The 24,452-nt window shown below is 37.2% G+C and overlaps 4 protein-coding genes across 4 annotated transcripts; 1 reads left to right on the plus strand and 3 right to left on the minus strand.

Moving 5' to 3' along the window:
- Positions 1-1,088: 1,088 nt before the first annotated feature.
- Positions 1,089-2,599, minus strand: LOC131025983 (uncharacterized). Its single transcript, XM_057955764.1, has 2 exons — positions 2,027-2,599; positions 1,089-1,953 (listed from the first exon to the last, which is right to left on the minus strand). Exons 1-2 carry the CDS (start codon positions 2,597-2,599, stop codon positions 1,219-1,221), a joined length of 1,308 nt encoding a protein of 435 aa, XP_057811747.1. The 3' UTR covers positions 1,089-1,218.
- A 183-nt stretch (positions 2,600-2,782) lies between these two features.
- On the minus strand, positions 2,783-4,483 carry LOC131025984 (uncharacterized protein At2g29880-like). The gene is made up of 2 exons (XM_057955765.1): positions 3,491-4,483; positions 2,783-3,406 (listed from the first exon to the last, which is right to left on the minus strand). The coding sequence occupies exons 1-2, from the start codon at positions 3,854-3,856 to the stop codon at positions 2,783-2,785; spliced, it is 990 nt and encodes a 329-aa protein (XP_057811748.1). The 5' UTR covers positions 3,857-4,483.
- Positions 4,484-5,638: 1,155 nt separating this feature from the next.
- On the plus strand, positions 5,639-17,017 carry LOC131024818 (COP1-interactive protein 1). The gene is made up of 3 exons (XM_057954357.1): positions 5,639-5,899; positions 11,020-11,139; positions 11,235-17,017. Exons 2-3 carry the CDS (start codon positions 11,046-11,048, stop codon positions 16,601-16,603), a joined length of 5,463 nt encoding a protein of 1,820 aa, XP_057810340.1. The 5' UTR covers positions 5,639-5,899; positions 11,020-11,045; the 3' UTR covers positions 16,604-17,017.
- On the minus strand, positions 16,991-20,806 carry LOC131024819 (mitochondrial adenine nucleotide transporter ADNT1-like). The gene is made up of 8 exons (XM_057954358.1): positions 20,497-20,806; positions 19,320-19,368; positions 18,645-18,808; positions 18,460-18,497; positions 18,254-18,366; positions 18,041-18,148; positions 17,580-17,921; positions 16,991-17,282 (listed from the first exon to the last, which is right to left on the minus strand). Exons 1-8 carry the CDS (start codon positions 20,625-20,627, stop codon positions 17,199-17,201), a joined length of 1,029 nt encoding a protein of 342 aa, XP_057810341.1. The 5' UTR covers positions 20,628-20,806; the 3' UTR covers positions 16,991-17,198.
- Positions 20,807-24,452: the final 3,646 nt, after the last annotated feature.

Below are 24,452 nucleotides of genomic sequence, written 5' to 3' on the forward strand. Positions count from 1 at the left end.
CGCTGCTATTATCACTGGTTTGGCACACAAGTATGGAGTTCTTGCTGCGACAGAAGGGCCTATCCATGGTCAGGATGAGCTGGATGCTGAGTACATTGATTATACTGAGCTCAGAGCAGCTCAATTGATTTCTGACCAATACACGCTGGTTCCTCATGAGAAGAGGACTTGTGTAGTTAACTACATACACTCCGAGATTGCAGCAGGCCGTCGTCCCCGCATTGATCCTGGTGCCGGTCCATCTGGGACCGCCGGTGATGATGAAGAAGAGGAGAACGAAGAAGAAGCTGAAGAGGAAGCCGAAGAGGCAGATGAAGAAGACGAGGGGAATGGAGAGCGAGCAGCTGGTGGTTCAATCCCGAGAGACTACCATCAGCAGGTTCAGAATGATCTCACATCATTCCGTGCACACTTTGATTCATCCATGGGAGCATTCCGAGCTCATTTTGACTCATCGATGACATCAATGAGGAATTATATGAATGCTCGCTTTGATGCACAAGACCAGCAGATTGCCGAGCTGCAGCGCCAGTGGGATTCTTGGAGACCACGTTTTTGAGTTTTTATATTAATGTTGACATTGTTTTATGAGTTTGGATAATTTTATCTTTTGAACAATGATTAATGTTTGTTTTCATGAATTATGTTTGCATTTGATTCATGATTTTCATGTTTTCATTACATTTTAATCATGTCAAAGAATTATAGTATGATCATACAATTTTACATGAATATAATGTATGATGAACTGAAAATAAAAAAATATACAAAAATGCTTAACATAAGCACCCCAAAAAAAATGAATTCTACGGAATTGAGCATGAATTAGGGGGTATTTGTTTGGGATTTGATTAAAATCCATCCGATTCGAGCATTCTGAATTAGGGGTCCAGCGGCCGCTGGAAGGCAGAACTCGCTGGAAACCCAGCGAGCGCTGGGAACCCAGCGAGCTCTGCCTTCCAGCGGCCGCTGGACCCCTAATTCAGAATGCTCCAATTCTGTCGATTTTAATCAAATCCCAAACAAATACCCCCTAATTCATGCTCAATTCCGTGGAATTCATCAAATCTCCAACTATATACCCATAATTATATAATTCATGCTTCATAAAATCAACCAATATCCATTTAAAAAAAAACAAAATAACGTCAACATTCATAAAAATTCCAACATTGAAAAAAAAAACGTTAATTCAACGACATCCATCAAAACACCTCCCTAACTATTATCTTCGGTCTCCGCCTGTGTGTCTTGATCGGTTTCAGTTATATGTCTATTTTCCCACATAGCATTAGCAATACTTGCTCTCCATGTATTAGCTTCATTCCTCTGTGACAGCTGGCTTTGAGAAAGATAATCCAAAATGTCCGCATCGTTTTCAACATCTGCTGCAACATTTCCTTCTTCAACTTCGACTGGAAATTCATCAGAACGACACTCCTTTCGGAGAAAGTTATGCAATCCAGCACAAGCCAAAACTAACTCTGCTTGTGTTTGAAAAGGGAACGGAGGAGCTGTTTTGAAAATTGTGAAACGTGATTTGAAGATTCCAAAAATGCGTTCAATCACGTTTCGCAATGATGCGTGTCGAAGATTGAACAACTCATCTTCATTTCTTGGATTACGCCCGTCACCACCGAAATCTTTGAGATGATAACGAACGCCACGTAATGGAGCCAAAAACTGTCGACGATTGGCAAATCCACAATCTACTAGAAAATATTTACCTTGAGGCACGTGGAGTCCATTGGGTCTAGAATATGCATCACTTAAAATTCTGGAATCATGGGCTGAGCCTTCCCATCCACTAAGCACATAGATGAACTGTAAATCAAAGTTGCAAGCTGCCAAAACATTTTGCGAATTCACCCCATGACGGTTACGATAACAGCTCACGTCTTTTCCTATTATCGTGGCCGGGATATGAGTGCCGTCTATAGCCCCGATACAATCCTAAAATAATAGGTGAATGTGTTATACAGAAATCATAAATGTTTAATATAATACAAGAGCATAAATATTATACCTTGAAGTAAGGATAAAATCTTGTACTTTCCCGGATTTTAGCGGGTATTGCGCCAGTCGGCTTAAACATCATGTCCGGTGCTATGGTGTTCAATGCTCTCAAGATTTTGTTGAAATTCTGACTAGTAGCAAAATGCGAACGACCAAACCTTTCACGAACGTTACAATAACGATCGTTGTGCCCTACAATGATGAGGAATGTTGCCAACATTTCTTCAACAGTTGTGTATCGTGTATCATCCACATGGGCTTTCTCCATAATGATCTGGCATAATTTGATGAAGACGTCAGGATACATTCTATACAACTGTCGAAATTGGCTCGGATCTCCATCCATCATGTCCATAATAAAACGGAATCCTTTCCTAGTCTTTGGTCGTCGCATCAGAGCGTTGTCAGCAGTCGGATGATGCGTCATAATATTTCCCACTAGAGTGATAACTACCTTAGCTGCTTCCATCAGTTGCCTAGCATGAACAGGAAGTTCAATCTCCATCTCTGTTTCGATTTCATCATCAAGTTCTTCATCTATGTCTTCTTCAATTGCAATGTTAATTTTATCTTCATAATTCATGCTGCCATTTAAAACAATGAAACAATAATTGAAATAAGAATAAAAGGGACTCACAAAAAATAGCCTTTTAAAAATACTCATAAAAAACCATTCATTAATCAACAAAATAAAGTATTAAAACATAAAACCAACAAAACAATGTACTCATAAAACATAGTTCAAAAAACATGACTAAAATATCATCTATTTCCTAGTCTTCAATTCTATCCATCTTTTACGTTGAGGAACAGTCATTTTCATAAATCCATCTTTTTGTGACTTTGTAACAAGCAAGTCAAATGCTGTGTAGCGGTTCTCTTCACTCAAATCGGGTATTTCTTCAATAGCATCCCAAGTTGTAAAACTTTTTTCATTTTCTCTTTTCTCCATCATAGTATCTCGTTTCACGAAGAGGCTTTCAACTCGATCCATTGTGCTAGTGACTTTTTTAATTTGAACCAGGAGCTCCTGATGCGGACTATTTTCAGTGTGGCCTGAATTTGTCTCAAACTGGCCTCTGCTTCTCTTGGCGGGAGCTCTTCTCTGAGTGGACTCCACAGGCACTTCAGTGGGCTCCAAAGGTGATTTGGAGCCGGATAACGGTGGATCATCTTCACCCAGTACTACAAACGCCTCAGTAGCAGTATCGTAATTCAACTCCTCTATGGTTGGACCTCTACTTTCATCAACTCCTATTGTCCTAGCATCAGTAGCACTGCCAACTCCAATTGCGTTTCTTCCTACAGCCACACCGTTTCCAACAACAAGTCTCAAGTCATCATAGTCCGAAAAACTCCCAGTGCGTAAGTATGCATCTTTTGGGTGAGCCTAAAAACATAAATAACAAAATTATTAATTAACTATATTATTTAAATTAAATTGTGTTTAAAAAATAATTGATAACGAATTTACCTCTATATACGCATCCCATACTTCATCTGGGGCCGTGAATTTTTTGGTGTCGTTGTCATAACCAAAACCAGAGTTAGACTTCATGAGGTTTGAATACGCAGTCCAACGGCTCTTAAACCATTTGATACGACTTTGGTAGTGATTATAATTTTTATTGCACCTAAGTTTGTCATTCAGAACAGGCAATATTCTTTCCTCTACTGTTGCTTTGCTAAATATACCACTATTATCGCGCCATCCCCTAATTGCAGATTCAACCAGAATTCGTAGCAAGGCATCACTTTGTTCCTGTGTCCATGCTTCATACACTGCCCTTTTTTTGGATTCTTGTGGTTGAGAGTCTCCCATAATAATATTACTAGACATCGAACAGTACTATATGAATGAATAAAAATAAAAAATAAAAAACATCAACTAAAAACAAAAATCAACTCACATGCAATAGAAACACAACATACAGTTGCTAATAATTTATAAAGGTACAATATTCATGCTATAGAAAAATTGCATAATTAAAATACTATGAAGATATAAAATTTATGAAAAAAATACCTGGCTAAAAGGTAAAGTAGAACCCTGAACTCTTTTTTGAAGGCAGTAGGCGTCTGTCAGATTGTGGGGTAAAAAAATCGAAGACGGGTATTTAAAGGCGTTGCTGGGCTGGGCTGCCTGGGCCCAGCGACCGCTGCAACCCAGCGGCCGCTGGGAACCCAGCGCACGCTCAAACCCAGCGAGCGCTGGTCTTTCTCAACGTGTGCTGAGTTCCGGCGCTCGCTGGCTTCTTGGCCGCGGGCGCTGGAACTCAGCGATCGCTCAAAACTCCATGGATTTCAATTCTCGTGGTTCTTGGCCGGATTTCGTCGTGTGTATTTTTTTGATGAAATCCATGAAAGTCATTCCGGATTTGAAGTCAATGGAATAACGAATACACCTAGATTTGTATGGATTTTAAAAAGTCTGAAACGAATACACCCAGATTTATATGGACTTTTAAAAGTCTGGAACAAATACACCCAGATTTCTGCAGACTTTTAAAAGTCTGGAACGAATACACCCAGACTTTTAAAATCCAGGGAAATCTATTAAACTCCACAACTAATACACCCCCCTAAATTGAACATTAAACTATTAAGGCAACACACGCATACTCTGTCTAAATTGTATTATTATAGCAGTGAAATGTATTTGATTAATGATAATTTAATAAGAAAACAATTACAGTACTTTTTTTTAGAAGCAATTAATACTTTAAATTTGTGGGATCTCATGCAGTATTTTTGTATGTTTATATCTTGCTGAAAAAGAAGAATCAAGACATGTTCTCTTTAACGTAAACAATGTTTAATTATTTATTTGGAGAAGGAATTTTATTTATTAAAAATACCCACATTTATAACTTTTAATTAAAAATATCAATTTTATAAGAAATGAAACTTATGCTCAAATTAAAATAAAGGGTCTAGATTACCACTGGATATTGATGACTTTACATCATTTTTTTTGTGAAATTTTACATTTTTTTTATGCAAGTACAATTGTGTACAAAAAATTTAAAAAGAAGTAGGTTGTCAGTTGGAAAAGTATGTTGCCGTTCATACGATAATCTCGGTATAGATTATTTTTTCGATCAATAACCTATTTTTTCGATTGAAAAGTTAATTTAATTAAAGGAAAAAGTAGGTTGTAGGTCGAAAAAGTAGTTATCCGAGCGACAACTTATTTTTTCGATTAATAACCTTCAAATATTGATTGAGACATTAAAAATAATTTAATCAATTTAAACATAAATACAATAATCATATAAAAGGGGATATTTTATATTATAGTAATTTAAAAAAAGTGACACTTTTTTATTTTTACTCATTTGTTTATTTGTAAAGGACTGCTGATGACCTGGCTTTACATATAAGCACAAAAAGTATAGTGGCTGAAACCTGACAAATTATTGTGCAATAATTTTGACAGCTCCTCATTTGTTCCCTACACATTCTTCAACAGTCAGAATTTCAAAATTACAGTTGAAATGGCATTCCCGAAATTTCATGCAAATCAGAGGGTCAACTAAAATACACAAAAAACTCCAAACCTGTTGCATCATGCATCCACCCAATGAAATTGAACGCTAATTGGAGTGGCAGTCTCTGTTTATACTAGCAGACAAATTCACTTTTCCTCTCTCTCGCTCTCTCAAAAAGAAGGAGATTTATTAATATTCCTCCATTTTATTTTTCCCTCTGATTTTGCCAACTAGCACACCATTGGATTCTCCTATTCAAATTTAAATAATTTCTCACTCACAAACACACACCTCTCTCTCTCTCCCTCCCTCCATATCCCTCTCTCTTTCTAAAAGTTTTGGTGATTTCACAGTCAGCTGAGGCTGCCAATGCAGGAAAGTTGATTTTCGAGGTAATTTATTGTTTAATCGAATTAGCTCCTCTTTCTTTGCTTGATTAGCTTCTGCTATAACGAAATAGTATTATGTTTCCGGTCTACGTACGATCATTGATTGTTGTTTCGTTTTTGGATTGAATTTTCTGTGCTCCTGAATTATGAATTCTGATTAGATGAACTTCAATTTGAATCGATCGAATATATGTTCGGGTTTATCCGCGTTGAGTTTGCTTGTTTCTCTCTCGAACTGGATTGTGAATTCGTGAAGCTTTCTTCTTCATCATCAGTTGCGTTTCTGGCAATCGCTTGGATTCATGATTGATTTTTCCTTTTTTCGCGATGTCGATTTTCGCGTGATAGATCACGTTTTTAGGATAATAACGAGATGTGTACGTCTCAGACTCTTAGTGATAAAGCGGTAATATCTGGTTTATATTTAGTAGTTCTTTTCCTGTATTCCGAAGATCGTTCAATTTTGTAGGGAATCTAAGATTGTTTAATTGGATAAACATTTATAGTTTGGAAAACCATTAACATATAGTAGTACGTAATTGACTACTTCAAGTTAAGGATAATACACGAAGCATCATGAGAGTTTTTTTTTTTTTTTTTTTTTGAGACTAATTGGAAATTGAAAACAAGATCTTGTGGACGAAAATGCTAAATCGAGATAAGTATTGGGTTTTTTTTTCTCTTTCCCCCCGAAATATAAGGTCCGTATTTACCTAATGAGAGTTTATACCTAAGAATAAGACAATTAAAAAAGTCTTTTCGAATCACATTAAATTATAGAAAAAATTGATCCACTCAAAAAAAAAATGATTGCCCTATTATTCTTGTTTTTTCTTTTTACCTTTGCGACAAAGACGAGATTATGCAGACCGATGATCTAGATCATGTCGCTTTTGAGTATCAACCGTCAAATTTAGTGACTAATTCAATATTTTAATTTGAATTCTGAAAATTTCAATTTTCTTTGGCACCATAGAGCAGTTTTTATTAGACTAGAATAATGGAAAATGTAAGCAATTGACTGAAGGAGAGCGCTTTCGGTTTGTTTGGTGGAGTGGAAAATGATGGGCCACGTGTAGTATATAGTATCACATGGTCTGTCCGATCAGCATACATTAATATTGTCTGACTAAACAACTGCATTTAACTGACCCTCGATGAAGAATTTTTGTCATCTCCTCGTCACGTATGTTGTTTTACGGATTTGACTAAATAAGTTGGACGAATATTTCACTTATTAATAGGGTTAATGGCATGTAAATTACTAAACTATAGTCCAATTCTGGTCTGTGTACCGTACTTCAAAGTGTATTATGGAAATTCCTAAACTATTAATTTGATCTGATTTAGCTACCCCGTAAATTTTCCGGCGAAAAATTGATGACATGGACAACTGAAAATCCTACATGGATACGCCGGACCTAATCCTAAACACAGTCGTTTTATTAAATAAAAACGTTGTCGTTTATTATTTAATTTGCAGTTATCTCAGCCCTACCTCCATTACTCTCTCTCTCTCTCTTCCTTCAACACTCACGCACACTTCTCAGATGCCTCCTTCCTCAACCAATCGCCGCCGCCCCTCAATCTCCGGCGAGGCCGGACGGCGTCGGCTCTCCTCCCTGTCGCCTCTCAAGTATCTCTCTCTCTCTCTCTCTCAGTTCACGTTCATGCTGTCCACACTTCTCCCTCTCTTCCTTCTCGGCTCGCTTCTCCGGGGACTGCAGCAGCGGCGAACTGCCGCCACCAACTCACTCCCCGACTCAACCCCAAGCGCAAGACGCTCATATGAACAGAGTCCGCTCGACTCTCTCCCTCTCTGAATTGCACCCAACACCAACGGCGCCGCCTGAACACCCTCTGTCCTGCAACTCTCAGATCTGGGTGAAGGCGCCGCCCCACGAAGCGCCGCCTCTTTCCTCGGCGACGGCAAAGACGCCGCCGCCTCCCTCTACTCACGACACCCCTGATTCCCATGTTTCTCTCTGATCTTCAGCGACAACAGCTCACCGCCGCCACTCCGCCACTGGTCTTTCTCCCCCCCTCTTCCCCAAGTTCTCTTCGTACTCCGGCTAAAGACGACGAGGTCTCTCTTCCCCAAGTTATCTCAACCACAGTCCGTCGCCCTCAACTTTTCAAAGCCAACACATTCAACATCCCAACACCCACTTCCCGTAAAGGAATGTATGAAGAGGTACCTCTATTATACAAAAAAAAAGAGAATGAACATTTGGAAGTTGAGGTGTGCGGCTGGTACAAAATCTGTTGTTCTTGGCTGCCTTGAGTTCTTGAGGCAGTAAAATTTATGACTTGTGAATTTTTCGTATAAGAGAAGAGAGACCCCGTAGTCGGAGGGCTTCTTTGCGGCGAGGTCGTTTTGGTGGAGCATCCTGTCACTCTCATGGAATCTTGGAATGTGCAGTAATCGTTGTTTGGGGATGACGGGGTCTCGGAAAGGGCTTCTTTGACTGTTTCTTCGTAGACGGACGGCGGGGATTTGCTGCCGCCGTTGATTAGCGTGGAGTTGGGATTTTTGGGCGGCGGCGCAGGGGAGTTTGTGCCAGGCAACTGCCCATGGTGGTGAGTGGGGTGGCGTGCTAACTAGAGAGAGAAAAAGTTGGGTGTTGGGCTGAAATAGACACATGGACGCCATGTGTAGCTTTGATCCAGTTGGATGACACATGGACGCCAACATGGTTCCAGCACAACTTTAAATAGACACATATGTAGAATACCCAAAATACCCTTGCCGGAAATTGGCCGGAGTAACTAAATCAGATCAAATTAATAGTGTAGGAATTTCCATAATACACTTTGTAGTATGGTACACAGACCAGAATTGGACTATAGTTTAGTAATTTACATGCCATTAACCCCTTATTAATATGTATGATCATAATTATTATTAGCGTGACTTATGAAAATATGAGACGTGTGTAGATTAATACGCACGTCTTATATAGTGTATGAGATCATAAAGTGTCGACTCTCCGAATTCTCATCTACAGCTACAGACATGTGCTACCTTACTACATGTTTCAGTGTAATTGCTTTTAGAGGAAATTTATAAAAAAATACCACCTTTTAAAAGTGATATGTTTTTTAACCCCTTTTTAAAAATAACTCTTTTGTATATCAAAATGAATTAAAAGACTAAAATACCTTTTACGGTCCCCACCACTTTAATTTTCGCGCAACATTACACGTGCCCACGAACATGATCACGATGGTGAACACAATCATGATCACGATCGTGCCCACGATCATGATGATGGACACGATGGTGGACACGATCGTGCTCATCGTGCCCACGATCATGATCACGATGGTGAACACGATCGTGCTCATGATCGTGTCCACCATCGTGGACACGATCATGCCCATTGTGCCCACGATGGTGGACACGATCGTGCTCATCGTGTCCACGATCGTGGGCACGTGTCATGTTGCGCGGAAATTAAAGTGGTGGGGACCGTAACTGGTATTTTAGTCTTTAATTCATTTTGGTATGCAAAAGAGTTGTTTTTAAAGAAGGGCTAAAAAATATATCATTTTTAAAAGGTGGAATTTAAAATCTTGAACCCCTGCTTTTATCAGTAATATATTGGAAGTATGAAAATGCCACAAGGAAGACAAAAAACCTCAATGCTTTTTCTATTTTCAACTATTTGAAAATATTCGAAACAGTTGAATATAAATCAAACTAAGCTTTGAAAAAACTCTTGCAAACAGTCATAGAGGTTATTCACTATGTTTATTAATAACCTGCAAACAACTTACAACCCAACTTAATTCTACAATGACTCACTTTCATGTACACAACCTTTGTACTTATTCAAGGTAGAATGACCAAAAGAGTTCTCTGAGAAAGGTTTGACTTTCCAACAGTGAACCCTTATGGCATTTAAGAGAGAGGGACCTGTGCTGTGTAGCAATTCTCATCACACAATTTTATATGGCTCAGTAAAGATATGTGCAACAAAAGGGTAGGTATATATATACTGGTCAAAATTATAACTTATTTTTAAGTGGTAGATGGGAACTGGACTACTATAGTAGTATCTACTATCTAGCAATATTTAATAACAGAACTTGACTGTAGGTCGGCTAGGGATTCGCACGATATTTTTTAGTTGTGGAGACTAAGAGCATGCCGTTTCTCCTTCAAATTCATTTTTCATTTACAATGTAATTAGTGGTTTTGATTTAGGGGATGATCACAAAGGTTTGCTTAGGGGCTTATTTATATATAAAAAAAATAGTGACTTTCCGAACTGTATAAAAGTGGGTCCAAACAGTGAAAATTAAGAAGCTTATTTGTAAAAAAAAAAAAAAAAAACGTACGCCAGTATTTTGTTCTTCACGTGGATCATACATAATTTGATCTAAACGTATTGATAATACGAAATAAGTTATCTGTGAATGTAGAATAGATGTATTTTATAATAAAAACCGAAAAGATTCATGTTAAAGGGGGAAGTAAAAGAGGCCTAAGATTTAAAACAAGAATATAGGTTTTTGAATGAGGTAAACGTAACCACATTTGAGTCCAATCAGGAATTCTAGCTCTACTCTATACTAGTCCTCATCGTATTAATGAAGGTGGAAGTAAAATAAAATAATATACAGAGGAGCATGAAAAGCATCGAAAATCATTTCATATGAATTAAGAAAACAAATAGTTTAAATGTCCGATTCAACATTTCATGCCATGTTCTTCATTTTGGGCGTTGTTTTTCCCTTCTTTGTCTGTAAGTATACCTTTATCAGCTTAATTGTAACACTTATATCATAAAAAATTATTTGGCCGGCAAGTGAATGTCATATTATTCTATTTCCGATTGATCCAAAATCACGGCTCAAACTAAGGGGATTAAGTATGGATTACACTACTAGATTTCCAGTTGTAACGACAATATGATTGTTTTTATTAAGCGTCTCATTGCATGTTGCTGTATCTATTATAATACTTTTTGTACACCACGTCTGCAATTATAGATTAAAAAACTGTGGCCAAATATGCTTAAGCATGCTCGTAAACTGTGGCCAAATATGCTTAAGCAGCTTCTCTAGACAAAATCAACCCTCATTCTTTCTAAGAGGACTTGTGATCTACCATACAGGTAAACTGCTTGAGAACACAGAAAACATGCCCAAGCATCGGTGGCGCGAATCGGTGAAAACCTTTTTTGGGAATCATGTTGATCTTGAAAGAAATCAGGAGCTGAAAGAAACCAAAGCAGGTATGCGTTTTTCTGATAATTTGATCAAACTGTTATAAGCATGCATGATGTTTCGAAGGCTGTACTTCCTTTCCTGAAAGCCTTATTGATTACAGAAATCGAGGGCAACGTGCAGAAGATCTTAAAGGTTCTTAAAGAAGATGATGAGAAGGAACCACTGGCTAATCTTGTTGAGGATTTCCACAATCACTACCAGTCTCTATACGCGCGTTATGATAATCTGACGGAAGAGTTGAGGGAAAAGGCGAACAAAAAACATGGTAAGGGCGGTTCCTCGTCCAGCTCCGATTCCTCAGACTCGGATGATTCACACAGGGGAGAAAGAGGCTCAAAAAATGGTGTGGATGAGCATGAGAAAGCAGCAGCTGTCAAGCAAGAACTGGAAATGGCTCTTTCCGAGATTGCTGACTCGAAGAGGAAGCTGGCAATCACTGTTTATGAAAAGGAAACGCTGCATCAGGAATACCAAAATGCTCTAAATAAAACCAAGGAATCAGAGACTATTATAGCCGAGTTGAATTCTAAAGCTGAAAAATTGGAAGGCGAGAATTCTAGACTTTTGGCTGAAAATACTGATGTGAAATTGGAACTGGAGAATTCGGTTAAGCTACAAGCCGAGTTGAACCAGAAGCTGGAAGAGATGAAGAGTGAGAGAGAAATCCTGAGCATCGAGAAAGATGCAGCCGCTGCCAAACTCGAAGAGGAGAAGGATACGGCTGACGAGCTGAGAACCATCAATAACCAGCTGCACAAAGAGAGAGAAGCCATACAGCTGGAGCTGGAAGTAGTCAAGGGAGAACTCTCTACTTCAATGGAGAAACTAGACTCAGCAGAAAATGAAATCAGTAGGCTGAGTGAGATGCAAGACGTTGATACAGACGAGAGAACTAGCCTTACCTTAAAGATTTTACAGCTTGAAGATGACATAAAACAAGCTGAGATCAAGTTTCAAGATCTTGCAAATGAATCAAGCCAGTTAAGGGGACAATTGGGAGAGAAAGAAAGGGAGCTTTCAAGTCATCTGGAGACTCACAAGGCTCACAAAAAAGAAGCAAAAGAAAAACTTGAATCGGCGGAAAGAGAAAAGGCCAAGGTAAATCAGATGCACAAGGCCTCTCAAGAGGAGAACAGTAATCTCTCCTCAAAGATTTTGCAGCTAGAGGGAGAGATCAAACAGGCTTTAACCAAGATTCAAGATCTTATTGCTGAATCTAGCCGGTTGAGGGAAAATTTGGCTAAGAAAGAAAGGGAGATTTCGAGTCACCTTGTGATTCACGAAACTCACAAAAAGGAAGCACTGGAGAAACTGGAGAAAGCAGCAGAAGAAATCACTAAGCTTAGTCAGATGCAAAAGGCTGCTGAAGAGGAGAATGCTAGTCTTACTTCAAAGATTTCACAGCTTGAAGAAGACATGAGACAGGCTGAAAATGAGATTCAAGATCTTATTACCGAGTCAAGCATGTTAAGTGAAAATATGTCTGAGAAAGAAAGGGAGCTTTCAACTCACCTTGATATTCATGAGGCCTACAAAGAGGAAACACTGGAGAAACTGGAGAAAGCAGAAGAAGAGAGCACTAAGCTTCGTCAGATGCATAAGGCTGCTGAAGAGGAGAATACTAATCTTTCTTCAAAGATTTCACAGCTTGAGGATGAGATAAAACAAGCTGAAAACAAGATTCAAGATCTTGTTACCGAATCTAGCCAGTTGAGGGAAAAATTGGCTGAGCAAGAACGGGAGCTTTCAAGTCACCTTGAGACACATGAAGCTCACAAAAAGGAAGCACTGGAGAAACTGGAGACAGCAGCTGGAGAAATCACTAAGCTTAGTCAGATGCACAAGGCTGCTGAAGACGAGAATAGACAGGCTGAAAACAAGATTCAAGATCTCATTACCGAATCAAGCCAGTTGAGTGAAAAATTGGCTGAGAAAGAAACAGAGCTCTCAAGTCATCTCGAGATTCATGAGACTCAAAAGAAGGAGTTAACGGAGAAACTTGAGACGGCAGCAGAAGAAATAGCTAAGCTCAGTCAAAAGCAAAAGGCTGCTGAAGAGGAGAATACTAGTCTGTCTTCAAAGATTTCACAGCTTGAGGATGAGATTAGACAGGCTGAAAACAAGATTCGAGATCTTATTACCGAAACAAACCTGTTAAATGAAAAATTGGCTGAGAAGGGAAGGGAGCTTTCAAGTCAACTTGAGATTCATGAGGCTCAGAAGAAGGAACTAACAGAGAAACTGGAAGCAGCAACAGAAGAGATCACTAAGCTTAGTCAAAAGCAAAAGGCTGCTGAGGAGGAGAATACTAGTCTGTCTGCAAAGATTTCACATCTTGAGGATAAGATAAAACAGTCTGAAAACAAGATTCATGATCTTGTTACTGAATCAAGCCTGTTAAGTGAAAATTTGTCTGAGAAAGAAAAGGAGCTTTCAAGTCAACATGAGATTCATGAGGCTCGGAAGAAGGAACTAATGTTGAAACTTGAAACAGGGGCAGAAGAAATCGCTAAGCTCAGTCAGAAACAAAAGGCTGCTGAAGAGGAGAATACTAGTCTCTCCTCAAAGATTTTGCAGCTTCAGGAAGAGATCAAACAGGCTGTAAGCAAGATTCAAGATCATATTACAGAATCTAGCCGGTTGAGGGAAAATTTGGCTGAGAAAGAAAGGGAGCTTTCAAGTCACTTTCAGATTCATGAGGCTCACAAAAAGGAAGCAACGGAGAAACTGGAGACAGCAGCAAAAGAAATCGCTAAGCTGAGTCAGATGCAAAAGGCTGCTGAAGAGGAGAATACTAGTCTCACTTCAAAGATTTCACAGCTTGAGGATGAGATAAGACAGGCTGAAAACGAGATTCAAGATCTTATTACCGAGTCCGGCATGTTGAGTGAAAGTTTGGCTGAGAATGAAAGGGAGCTTACAAATCACCTTAATATTCATGAGGATTACAAAGAGGAAGCAACGGAGAAACTGGAGAGAGCAGAAGAAGAAATCGCTAAGCTCAGTGAGATGCAAAAGGCTGCTGAAGAGGAGAAAGCTAGTCTTACCTTGAAGATTTCACAGCTTGGGGATGAGATAAGACGGGCTGAAAACAGAATTCAAGATCTTGTTACAGAATCAAGCCGGTTAAGTGAAAAGTTGGAAGAAAAAGGGAGAGAGCTTTCAAGCCACATGGAGATTCATGAGTCTCACAAAGAACAAGCATCAACTCGTGCAAGGGAATTGGAGCTGGAACTTGATTCATCACACATGCAAAGAAGAGACATTCAGAAACAGAAAGAAGATGAAATCTCTGCTCTTCTTCAAAAACTTGAAGATCAAGAAAAGTCATCATTAGCCCAAATAAATGGTCTAAATGAGCAGATCAACGATGTTCGAGCTGAGGCAGAGTCCTTGCGGGCTCAAAAGGGTGAGCTGGAAGCACAATTAGCACAGAAAGAGATTGAAGCCTCTGCTCAAATCAAGGACTTGAAAGATCATGTCCATGAAAAGCAGGTGGAACTGGAATCCTTGCTCAGTCAAAAAATGGAATCAGAGATGCATCTTGAAAAAAGAGTTAAAGAAATCTCTGAGTTCCTATTCCAGATAGAGACTCTGAAAGAAGAGCTGAAAAATAAAAGCTTGGAGCTAAAGGGGAACATTGAAGAAAAGGAGACTCTTCTGGAACGAGTCAAAGATCTGGAACTGGAGCTCAACACCCTGAGTAACCAGAAACACGAACTTGAAGAGCAGTTAAGGAGAAAAGGTGAGGAGCTTAGTGAGTTGCAAGAAGAAAAGGGAAAGTTGCATGAAAAAGCTGCTGAGATGGAGAGAGCATTGGCTGAGAAAGAGAACGAACTATCTAATTTACTGAAGAAGTCCGAAGATGGAGAGAGAGAAGCGCTTGCCCGGATTGCAGCATTGACTGCAGATGTAAGCAGTCTCCAAGAGCAATTGGATTCTTTAGCTGCTCTAAAAAGTGAGGCAGATATCATCCTCGACAGAAAGACTACAGAAATATCAACAATCCTGCTACAGATTGAAAAGCTAAGAGAAGAACTGTCAGGCAAAACTGCTGATGGAGAAAATTTACTTAAAGAGAAGGAGACTATGACAGTGCAGCTAAAAGATCTGCATCTAGAGCTGGAGACTCTTCGTCAACAAAAAGGTGAAATGGAAGATCAAATAAACATCAAACTTAGTGAAGGAAATCAGCTGAGGGAGGAGAAGGGTGGCCTAGAGAGCAAGATATCTGAATTGGAGAGGACGCTAGCAGAGAGAGGCGATGAACTCATCGCTGTGCAGAAAAAAATGGATGATCTGCAGAATGAATCATCCACCGAAGTTTCTGCCTTGAAAAAACAGATTGACACTTTACAGCAGCAGCTGGAACTGCTGGAGTCTCAGAAGCGAGTACTGGAAATGGAAATTGAGAAAACCAAGCAAGAGGCTGCAGAAAACTTGGTTCTCGCTGAGAACAATAATGCCGAATTAGTTAACAAAATCAAGGAGCAGGGAGAGAAACTGCAAGAACATGAAGACGTGTACAGCAAATTGTGTGAGGAGCACAAACAACTGGAAATTCAGTTCCAAAGCTGTGAAGAGCATCTAAGATCATCTGAAAAGAAGATAGAAGAGGTGACACAGCAGTTTGAAATTGACATGTATGCGAAAAATCAAGAAGTGAATGAGCTGGAAGAAAACATAGAAGGGTTAAAGAGAGATCTCGAAATGAAAACAGATGACCTCAGTACACTGGAAGAAGATGTTCGGAACATTGAGGTCAAGCAACGGTTAACAAGCCAGAAGCTGCGTGTCACAGAGCAGTTGTTAGTTGAGAAGGATGAAAGCTACTTGAGAAAGGAAGAGAAGTTACTGGAAGAGCAGAAACTGCTAGAAGATAGAGTTGCTACACTTTCAGGGATAATTATCACCTATAAAGAGGCTCAAGTGAGAGTGGTTGGAGAGATATCAAAGAAGGTGAACGACACTTTGACAGGCATAGATGCATTCAACATGAAGTTTGAGGAAGACTACGGCCGCATAGAGTCTCGTATCTATGAAATAGTGAACGAGCTCAAGATCTCAACGAACTGCATCAAAGATAGTAACATCGAGAAAGATCAGCTGAGGAAGGAAATTGCCATTTTGGCTCAGCAACTGAGCGATGAGAAAGGTAAAGGGCTGCACCTCAAGGGAAGGATTGGTGAACTGGAAACTACATTGACAAAAGACGAGGAGGAAAAGGACTGCTTGATCAAAACTGTGAGAGAGAGGGAAACGAAGATGGGAAAGCTTGAGAAAATAGTAGCAGAAAGGGATGAGAAAATGGGAGTGTTGGAGTTGAAGATGAAGGAGAACGAGGCCGGATTCGAGAGCTTGATTGAGGAGAAAAGAGAGGCCATAAAACAGTTGTGCATATGGATTGAATACCACCGCAGTCGCAACGACGAGCTTAAAGACATGATCGCCAAAACAAGAAGAAGGTAGATCTCTGCTTAGTGCATTGAGAAAAATTTACTCTCTCTATGCATTGTTGTTATACTATTTGAGTATTTTTTCCCTGCTCTTTTTTTTGGTGTGGAGGAAAAATTTCTAGATATTGTTGTTGTCAGTAACCATATGAAATTTTGATTTTTTTGGGGTAAAGATAGGGTGTGTATAGGAAAAATTATTCCGGTTGTTATTGTTTCTATAGTCATTCAGTTTAATTTCGGGTCTCAGTTACAGAGTACAGCAAATATTTGCTTCGTGATATTATCACAGAGCATATTTTGTAAAGTAAATTCCATAGAAGTGTGGCTTATTTCTTCTCTCATAAATGGTGATTTACTCAGTGTATCAAGTTTTCCTGTATTAGTCCAAGCAACTTCTCTATTCAATGAATTCTTGCCATCTATTTCAGTATCAGTTGCAAATTAAGCAGCTTGTCGCTACATGTGATGTATCCAAGAAAAGATTAGAGTAAAGAGACGGACCATCGATGTAAGGCGTTGGATCTTACAAAGATTCCCGATTTCCTATACATGAGTGAAGAATATTCCAACATATCTAAAATGAAAGTTCAATAAATATGGTAGCACCTTTAATCCGATATTCTCATATCTACTCCAAGAATGTCCTTAACCACCTCATAAGTCACAAATGCAATCGCTATGGAAGGGACCACCTGAGAGAGAGAGAGAGAGAGATGATTTTTTACACAACTCAAAATCTAATGTCTTCCCAAACACTCACAAACTGTGTTAAGCTCAAGCAACATGAAATTAAGTTTTATTTTTTTTGTGGTTGAATATCAAACAAGATTCTGTAACTTCTCTGTTGTTGAGGCTTTTGTTGTTTTGGAACGGATCTTATTCTTTTCTTAGGCGCTAGCATGCTTTTCATCTTAACCTTTTTGCATTAGAATAAACCAGAAATGCTAAGTGGTGAACCTAGTAGAACATGACTGCATTAGAGAACTAACCTTGACAGAGTTTGGGCCCAAGCCTTTGTACAGTGCCCCAAATCCCTCATACCGAACTGTTTTCCTAAATGCATCTACCATTCCTGTATATTCAAGTGGCACTCTCGTCCCATCCCCAGTGACTACAGAGGCGGCATCTTTCCAGCCCACCATCTGCATTCTTCGACGGATGACATCAAGAGGGTATGCAACTGTCTGTCCAACAGTTCCGGCAGCAGCGCCACACGCGAGCTTTGTGATCACACTCAACTCAGAGTCTTCTACTAGTCGATATGGTTTGTTTTTTATCAACCAATCTTTCAAAGATTCATATACAGCAAAATTGAGACCTACATAGGGTACCTGAAAAAATGATGCGACATGTATTGAGGCTTTTGCTTTTGCACTTTAAATTTTGCAAGAAATCTCAAATAAGCCCGATGCTTAATGATTGAGTATAATAACTTGAAATCGCCACGTACCACTCCTATAACAGAAGGAAGCCACCCTTTATATAAAGCACGAGGTCCTTCTTCCACGGAAACTGTTCTAAGACCATGAAAAATTCCTCTATAGTGTGATTTGTCAGTCTGCAGCAAGAGTTGAGGCTCAAGCTCATCACTCAGAACCTTGATATATTAGATAGAAATAGAGGGGGAATATAATCGGTAGGAACTGATATATCTCAGAAATACCTGGACAGTAATCCGACCTCGTATCATGTCCATGGGGTAAGTTGCTGACATGGCAATAATTCCAGCACATGCTCCAGCTCCAAGACGTAGAAGTGGAGTGAGCTGAGCATCCTCTACAAATGGAAATGGAGGCATGTGAAGCGAATAGTTTCTTGGCTTTCTATATTCAAGCTAAGAAGAGAAAACATAAGGTGAACAGATTTTACCATTCCCGGTTTGCTGACGATATAGCCATAATATTCCCCTGTGTAAAAAGATTGGAGTTAATTAAGAACTGAAAGAGACATCTCAGTTTAGGACATAACTGGACAATTATATAACTCCATGAAATAATTGGAAACATTTATTTTTATAGTCAAAAGATAAACAATAGATTGGTAACTTAACCTACCTTGATGCTTCCTCATAACTGAAGAACTTGACAGCTGAGTTTGGAACAATACGGGCACAATTAGTGCCATTTCCTTTGTACAATCCCCTGATACCCTCTGTTCTCCATATGTATTTCAATCCCTGAACTGTGCCATTATACTTTATGTTGTGTGGATTTTGGACCTGTGCTTTTCATGAGTAGTCAATATGTGACAAGGTCAACTGATGGAAAATTTTCTGAAAACAAATTCAGATAGAAGTGGAATAGTATAATTGTTTTTATCAAAAGGCATCTAGCCTTACTTTGTTTGCATCTAGCCTTAAAATGAACAAGAATAAGATATTCACAGTTCAAAAGTACAAGTAATGTATTCAAATTAATTAAACCTTCCCCAGAATCAAGCTAGTGGCTTCGTAAATTTTCTTTGTATGCAACTTGCTTGTTTCTCTAGTTCTTCTTGAACCGATGCCCAAATTTATAAAAACCAGAAATGATTGGATGCACTTCCCAACCAGAAAACCTCACCAAGCTTGAAATTTAACAATAAGGACGAAAGTGCATGTTGGAAAAACAATTTACTAACTTTACTATGAAGTATAAAATGTAGAAAAGAACCATGTAGCACTAGCACCTATTCAAGCTATGGAACAGGTAAAAGAAATCAAGTATGCTAAGGAGCCTCCAAATAACGACCTGAAGCAAAATTTTCAACCGTTCCAGGGGAGCAACTGCAGTGCGTGACCTGTGACACGAGGACCATTGAATTGTTACTCAAAGAGAACTGGAAGAGAATGCATAAATATCCTCTATAACAAGTAGTCTTCACTATGGGATACAAAGAATAATCAACTACTTAACATCAGAACCATAAAATCTAGAGTTAATGATCAAATTTTTGAGCACCTTCACATTATAACCTCCTGGATTATCATCCTTTCTCACAAAGTTTCGTGTTCGCCCTTCCTTTTACTTTTTATGATAAACTTTTTTTTTTCAAATTAATTTTATATTTCAGTCTTAACCAACAATACAGAACAAGAAGGGGTTATTTTCCTTAGAATCATAACCTTTATGCCATTCTGCAATTAAAGCCTGACTTTGTAATCTTTTCAATAAAAACGCCATCTTTGACAACTTTTGCAAACAACACCCAAATTTTCTCCAGTGAAACTTGTCCTAGGTGTCCAGCATTCCATGATTTCCATCCCACGTGCTCACTGAAGTGTACAACAAAAATGACTTCGTTTGAAGAATACATTAAAACGACATCATCTGTACACGATAAACACTAAAACCACATTATTTTGATTATAAAAAAATCCCTAATTTTCTAAACTTTGTCTTCTTTCACCTTGGAATATTTGTGAATAACCAAAAGTAGTAAATGCTGTGTTTTTATTGAAACGATTACAAAGTCATGTGATTCATGTTGCAATTGTGAATAGCCTAAATAAGAATCAATATATAGGTTGTAAATTCGTATTCACTGTCATACACATACTAAAAGAACTCCAAAATAGCACCTAATTTTGGTAATGTCCATTCAAATTCCAATTAATACCTATGGAGCACCTGAATAATCACGAAATTCAGAACATACACAACTAGGAAACAACAAATAATTCGAAATCAAAATACTACCAGATAATCATTTCTACAAACATAAAATTGCGTAATTTTATAATGCAGAAGTTATCTTCTACGTCAACAATCACAAATTTAAACGAATCATATCATTTGAATCACAAACATAAGACCTCTCCAAATGCACAACTTTTTGAGCCCCCAATGCATGTATTTCTACATCTAAAAAACTGCGTCTGCGTAGCATAATCATTTGAATTTCTAGAGAGAGAGAGAGAGAGCTAACACTCCACCGGCGACGCCACCTGCGACGAGAGATTTAAGAATGCTAAGAAAAGTGCGGCTCGGAGTTTTAGGCTTTGACTCCTCCGCGAGAGTTTCGGTGGTTGAAACTGCTGCGCTCTTCTCCGAAGCCATAGAAGTGAAGTAGGCAATCCACCGGAAAAGAAGTAGAAGTTCAGAGTAATGTCGCCGGAACCATAACTGAGAACAGCGGGCGCCGTGATTGCGATTTCTCCGGTGAAAGAGACAAAAGCGCGGGACGACGAATTTGGAGTTAACAGTGACAAATGAATGAAGCTAAGAATTGATTCCCACCGGACATTTTATCGTTGGTGCACGTGTGAAGCAAATAATCCCGCACGTGTGAAGTTGCAATTAAGATTTCTCACCTAAGATTACATGCTGCTTTGTTAGTTGAAAGCTGTATAACCGTAAAGATTTCACAATTTTTAATCCCCCCCAATTAGGCAATTATTTGTGGGGATATAAAATTATTAATATACACAGACACAGTACTCCCTCCATCCACAAACAAAGTCTTATTTGAGGGTGGATGAGTTTTTATTAAGTTATTAAAGAGAGAATATATTGCCATAAAAGGAATGAGACACTTGTATTGGGACGTCTCATAAAAAAAGTGGGACATTACTATTGGGACGGAGGGAGTATATGGTAGAAGATATGATGTGATGGTTCAAAAAGTAAAATGAGACAATTTTTCGTGAAAAAAAGGATAAGTATGACTCTTTTTCGTGAACAGATGAAGTATATGATAATTATTGATGATATAAGAATATATAGTTTCGTGTTTTAATTTGATATTATTAATTATTACTCTCTTCATCCCAATTTTTAGTACTCCCTCCGTCCACCAAAAAAACTCCTACTTGTCCTTAAATATTTGTCCACAAAATAAACTCCTACTCTGCTTTTTGGACAATTATACCCTCTCTTACTTTTAAAATTACTACACTTTTACCTATTGGGCCCACTTTACTCTACCATTACTTATGTAATTAGTCTCCCTTAAACTTATTATTATTATTATTGTTGTTGTTGTTGTTGTTGTTATTATTATTATTATTGTTATTATTATTATTATTATTATTATTATTATTATTATTATTATTATTATTATTATTATTATTATTATTATTATTATTATTATTATTATTATCCTTTTTTTTGAAGGCTTATTATCCTTATTATTATTATTATTGTTATTATTATTATTATTATTCTTATTCTTATTGTTATTGTTATTATTCTTATTATTGTTATTATTATTATTATTATTATTATTATTATTATTATTATTATTATTAACATTAACCTTATTATTATTATTATTGTTATTATTATTATTATTATCCTTATTATTATCCTTATTATTGTTATTGTTATTGTTATTCTTATTATTGTTGTTATTATTATTATTATCCTTATTATTATTATTATTATTCTTATTATTATTATTATTATTGTTATTGTTATTGTTATTATTGTTGTTGTTATTATTATTATTATTATTATTATTATTATTATTATTATTATTATTGTTATTATTATTATTATCCTTATTATATTTTTCTTATTATTATTCTTATTATTGTTATTATTATTATTATTATTATTATTATTATTATTATTATTATTATTATTATCCTTATTATATCTTTCTTATTATTATTCTTATTATTGTTATTATTTATTTTATTATTATTATTATTATTTTTGTTATTGTTGTTGTTGTTGTTGTTGTTGTTGTTGTTGTTGTTGTTGTTATTATTATTATTATTATTTTTGTTGTTATTATTATCCTTATTATTGTTATTGTTATTGTTATTGTTATTGTTATTGTTATTATTATTATTATTATTATTATTATTATTATTATTATTATCCTTATTATTATTATTATTATTATTATTATTGTTATTGTTATTGTTATTGTTATTGTTATTATTATTATCAAATAGCTAGTGAAAGATTAGTAAAAGTAATCACAATACATAAACACTACCCTTTTAGTCTTTTACACCACCTTTTTCAGCTTTCTTAGTCTCCGTGCCGAACCCCAACTGAGAGTTTTTTTGGTGGACGGAGGGAGTATTTATTTTAGAGTGGCACGAGTTTTAATAAAGTGGTTGAGTAGTGTGTTGTGAGTGGAATAAGGGTCCCACCTTTTTTATGTGAGTGTTAAAATAATTAAATTGGAGCAAGGGTATCACGTACTTTTACTTAAAATAGAAATTGATACTAAAATGTGGGACGACCAGAAAATAAAGTTGGGATGGAGGGAGTACTATTTTATATAATATGGTACGATTCTATGTCTTGAAATTATTGATTTCATATATCATAGTGTAATATTATTAACTGATGAAATAAATATCAACGGAATAAATAAAAATAATAAATAACACTAAGATTTACGTGGTTCGATCATGAAGATCTACATCCATGGGAGGTTGTCAGAGTTTTTACTATGTTGGGTGAAAATTTACATGTACAAAATTGAGAGATCAAAGAGAGTCCTTTAAAATACTTACAAGAGCCCTATTTATAAACTATAAAGTAAACTTGGACCCTAAGGCCCATTAATTCAAATAATTAGGCATAAGCCTTGTTATATTAATATTTGTTAAACCTGACCCAAAGAGATGTGCATAACATTATTAATCTTCAACAATTTATATATATATATATATATATATATATATATATATATATATAGGGAGAGGTTCAAATAAGAACCACTAAATAAAATTAGAATAGAGAACCATTTTAAACCATTCGATCATCAAGATCTACGGTGGATGCATCATCTTGGTGGATGAATGCAGATCTTGGGTTCGAATCCTGAAGGGATCAAAAAATTTATTATTTTCGGATGCATTAAATTTAATAGCGAATGCATTAATTTATATAGTAGATGCATTGATTTTAATGGTTCTTATGTTCTCACGATAAGTGTGGTTCTCACTATAACCGCACCCTATATATATATATACAGTATACCCACATTATAGTATGACACCAAATCTAAAAAAAATTATTTTATGAAAATTTAACTTACATTTAAGAAAAACATATTTTCTAATATACACTCAAATGTATGTATCAAACGGTCTAACCTGCAATCCGACCCGGAGCCCAGACCCGCACCACCTCCCCACCTTAAACCCCAATTTTCCCCATTTTCTCTCCTTCTCCTACTTCCTTCGCCTCTCTCTCTCTCTCATCCCTTCTCTTTCCCTCTCTTCTCTCTCCCCACACTTCCATTTTCCTCACTCTCCAGCTCACACGACGGACAACGAGTTCACAGATTTGAAATTCGAAAAATGTGGCGAGTCGTTGCTTCGGATTTATGCTGGCGCAACACAAAAATTGTCTGATCTACGTGCAAGGGTCGAGAGGGATGTAGTTGAAATAAGCATTGAGCTTGAAGACTTGATTGCAAGCGCTACTCTTTGAGTGAAAAATGTTGGCAAATAAACCTTTTCTCTTAAGTCCCCTCAATCTTATGGCTAAACTTTTGGTATTGGGATTTTGATTCTCGTACGTACAATTCACTCTAAACTAAAGAAATTATAGATTCCTCTACTTTTCATTATTACACAAAAAAAAAATTATGCATTCATTAAGCTGAATTTTGAAGTCTTGCGTGTTCATTATGTATGTGGCGCAGTATAAGCTTAAATTACCTGCCTGCATTAATGAGAAACATTGGTTATAATTTAGGGAAAATGATTAAGTCTTTCTGGTGCAATATGATGTACTATTGCAGCTCTGTATATTCAGTTTTATTGCATATTCTTTGACTTATTTCGTCAAGTAATTATTATCGTAATAAACAATAATTATTAATATTGGGTCCCACAGGGACACTGAACTGGTGTATGGGGAAGGGAATACACCAATAGACTATTTTTTGACTTTTGAAAACTGAAGTCCGTA

This window comes from Salvia miltiorrhiza, chromosome 5, assembly GCF_028751815.1.
Source record: "Salvia miltiorrhiza cultivar Shanhuang (shh) chromosome 5, IMPLAD_Smil_shh, whole genome shotgun sequence".
In the NCBI taxonomy this organism is placed as follows: domain Eukaryota; kingdom Viridiplantae; phylum Streptophyta; class Magnoliopsida; order Lamiales; family Lamiaceae; genus Salvia; species Salvia miltiorrhiza.

Coding starts and splice junctions, on each gene's coding strand:
- LOC131025983 (XM_057955764.1), bottom strand. CDS start 2,599: ATGAATTATGAAGATAAAATTAACATTGCAATTGAAGAAGACATAGAT. Junction 1,954..2,026: donor GATTTTATCCTTACTTCAAG/GTATAATATTTA, acceptor CTATTATTTTAG/GATTGTATCGGGGCTATAGA.
- LOC131025984 (XM_057955765.1), bottom strand. CDS start 3,856: ATGTCTAGTAATATTATTATGGGAGACTCTCAACCACAAGAATCCAAA. Junction 3,407..3,490: donor TATGGGATGCGTATATAGAG/GTAAATTCGTTA, acceptor TTATGTTTTTAG/GCTCACCCAAAAGATGCATA.
- LOC131024818 (XM_057954357.1), top strand. CDS start 11,046: ATGCCCAAGCATCGGTGGCGCGAATCGGTGAAAACCTTTTTTGGGAAT. Junction 11,140..11,234: donor GCTGAAAGAAACCAAAGCAG/GTATGCGTTTTT, acceptor TATTGATTACAG/AAATCGAGGGCAACGTGCAG.
- LOC131024819 (XM_057954358.1), bottom strand. CDS start 20,627: ATGGCTTCGGAGAAGAGCGCAGCAGTTTCAACCACCGAAACTCTCGCG. Junction 18,498..18,644: donor AGTTATGAGGAAGCATCAAG/GTAGGTTAAGTT, acceptor CTTTTTACACAG/GGGAATATTATGGCTATATC. Junction 18,367..18,459: donor TCGTCAGCAAACCGGGAATG/GTAAAATCTGTT, acceptor TTCCATTTGTAG/AGGATGCTCAGCTCACTCCA.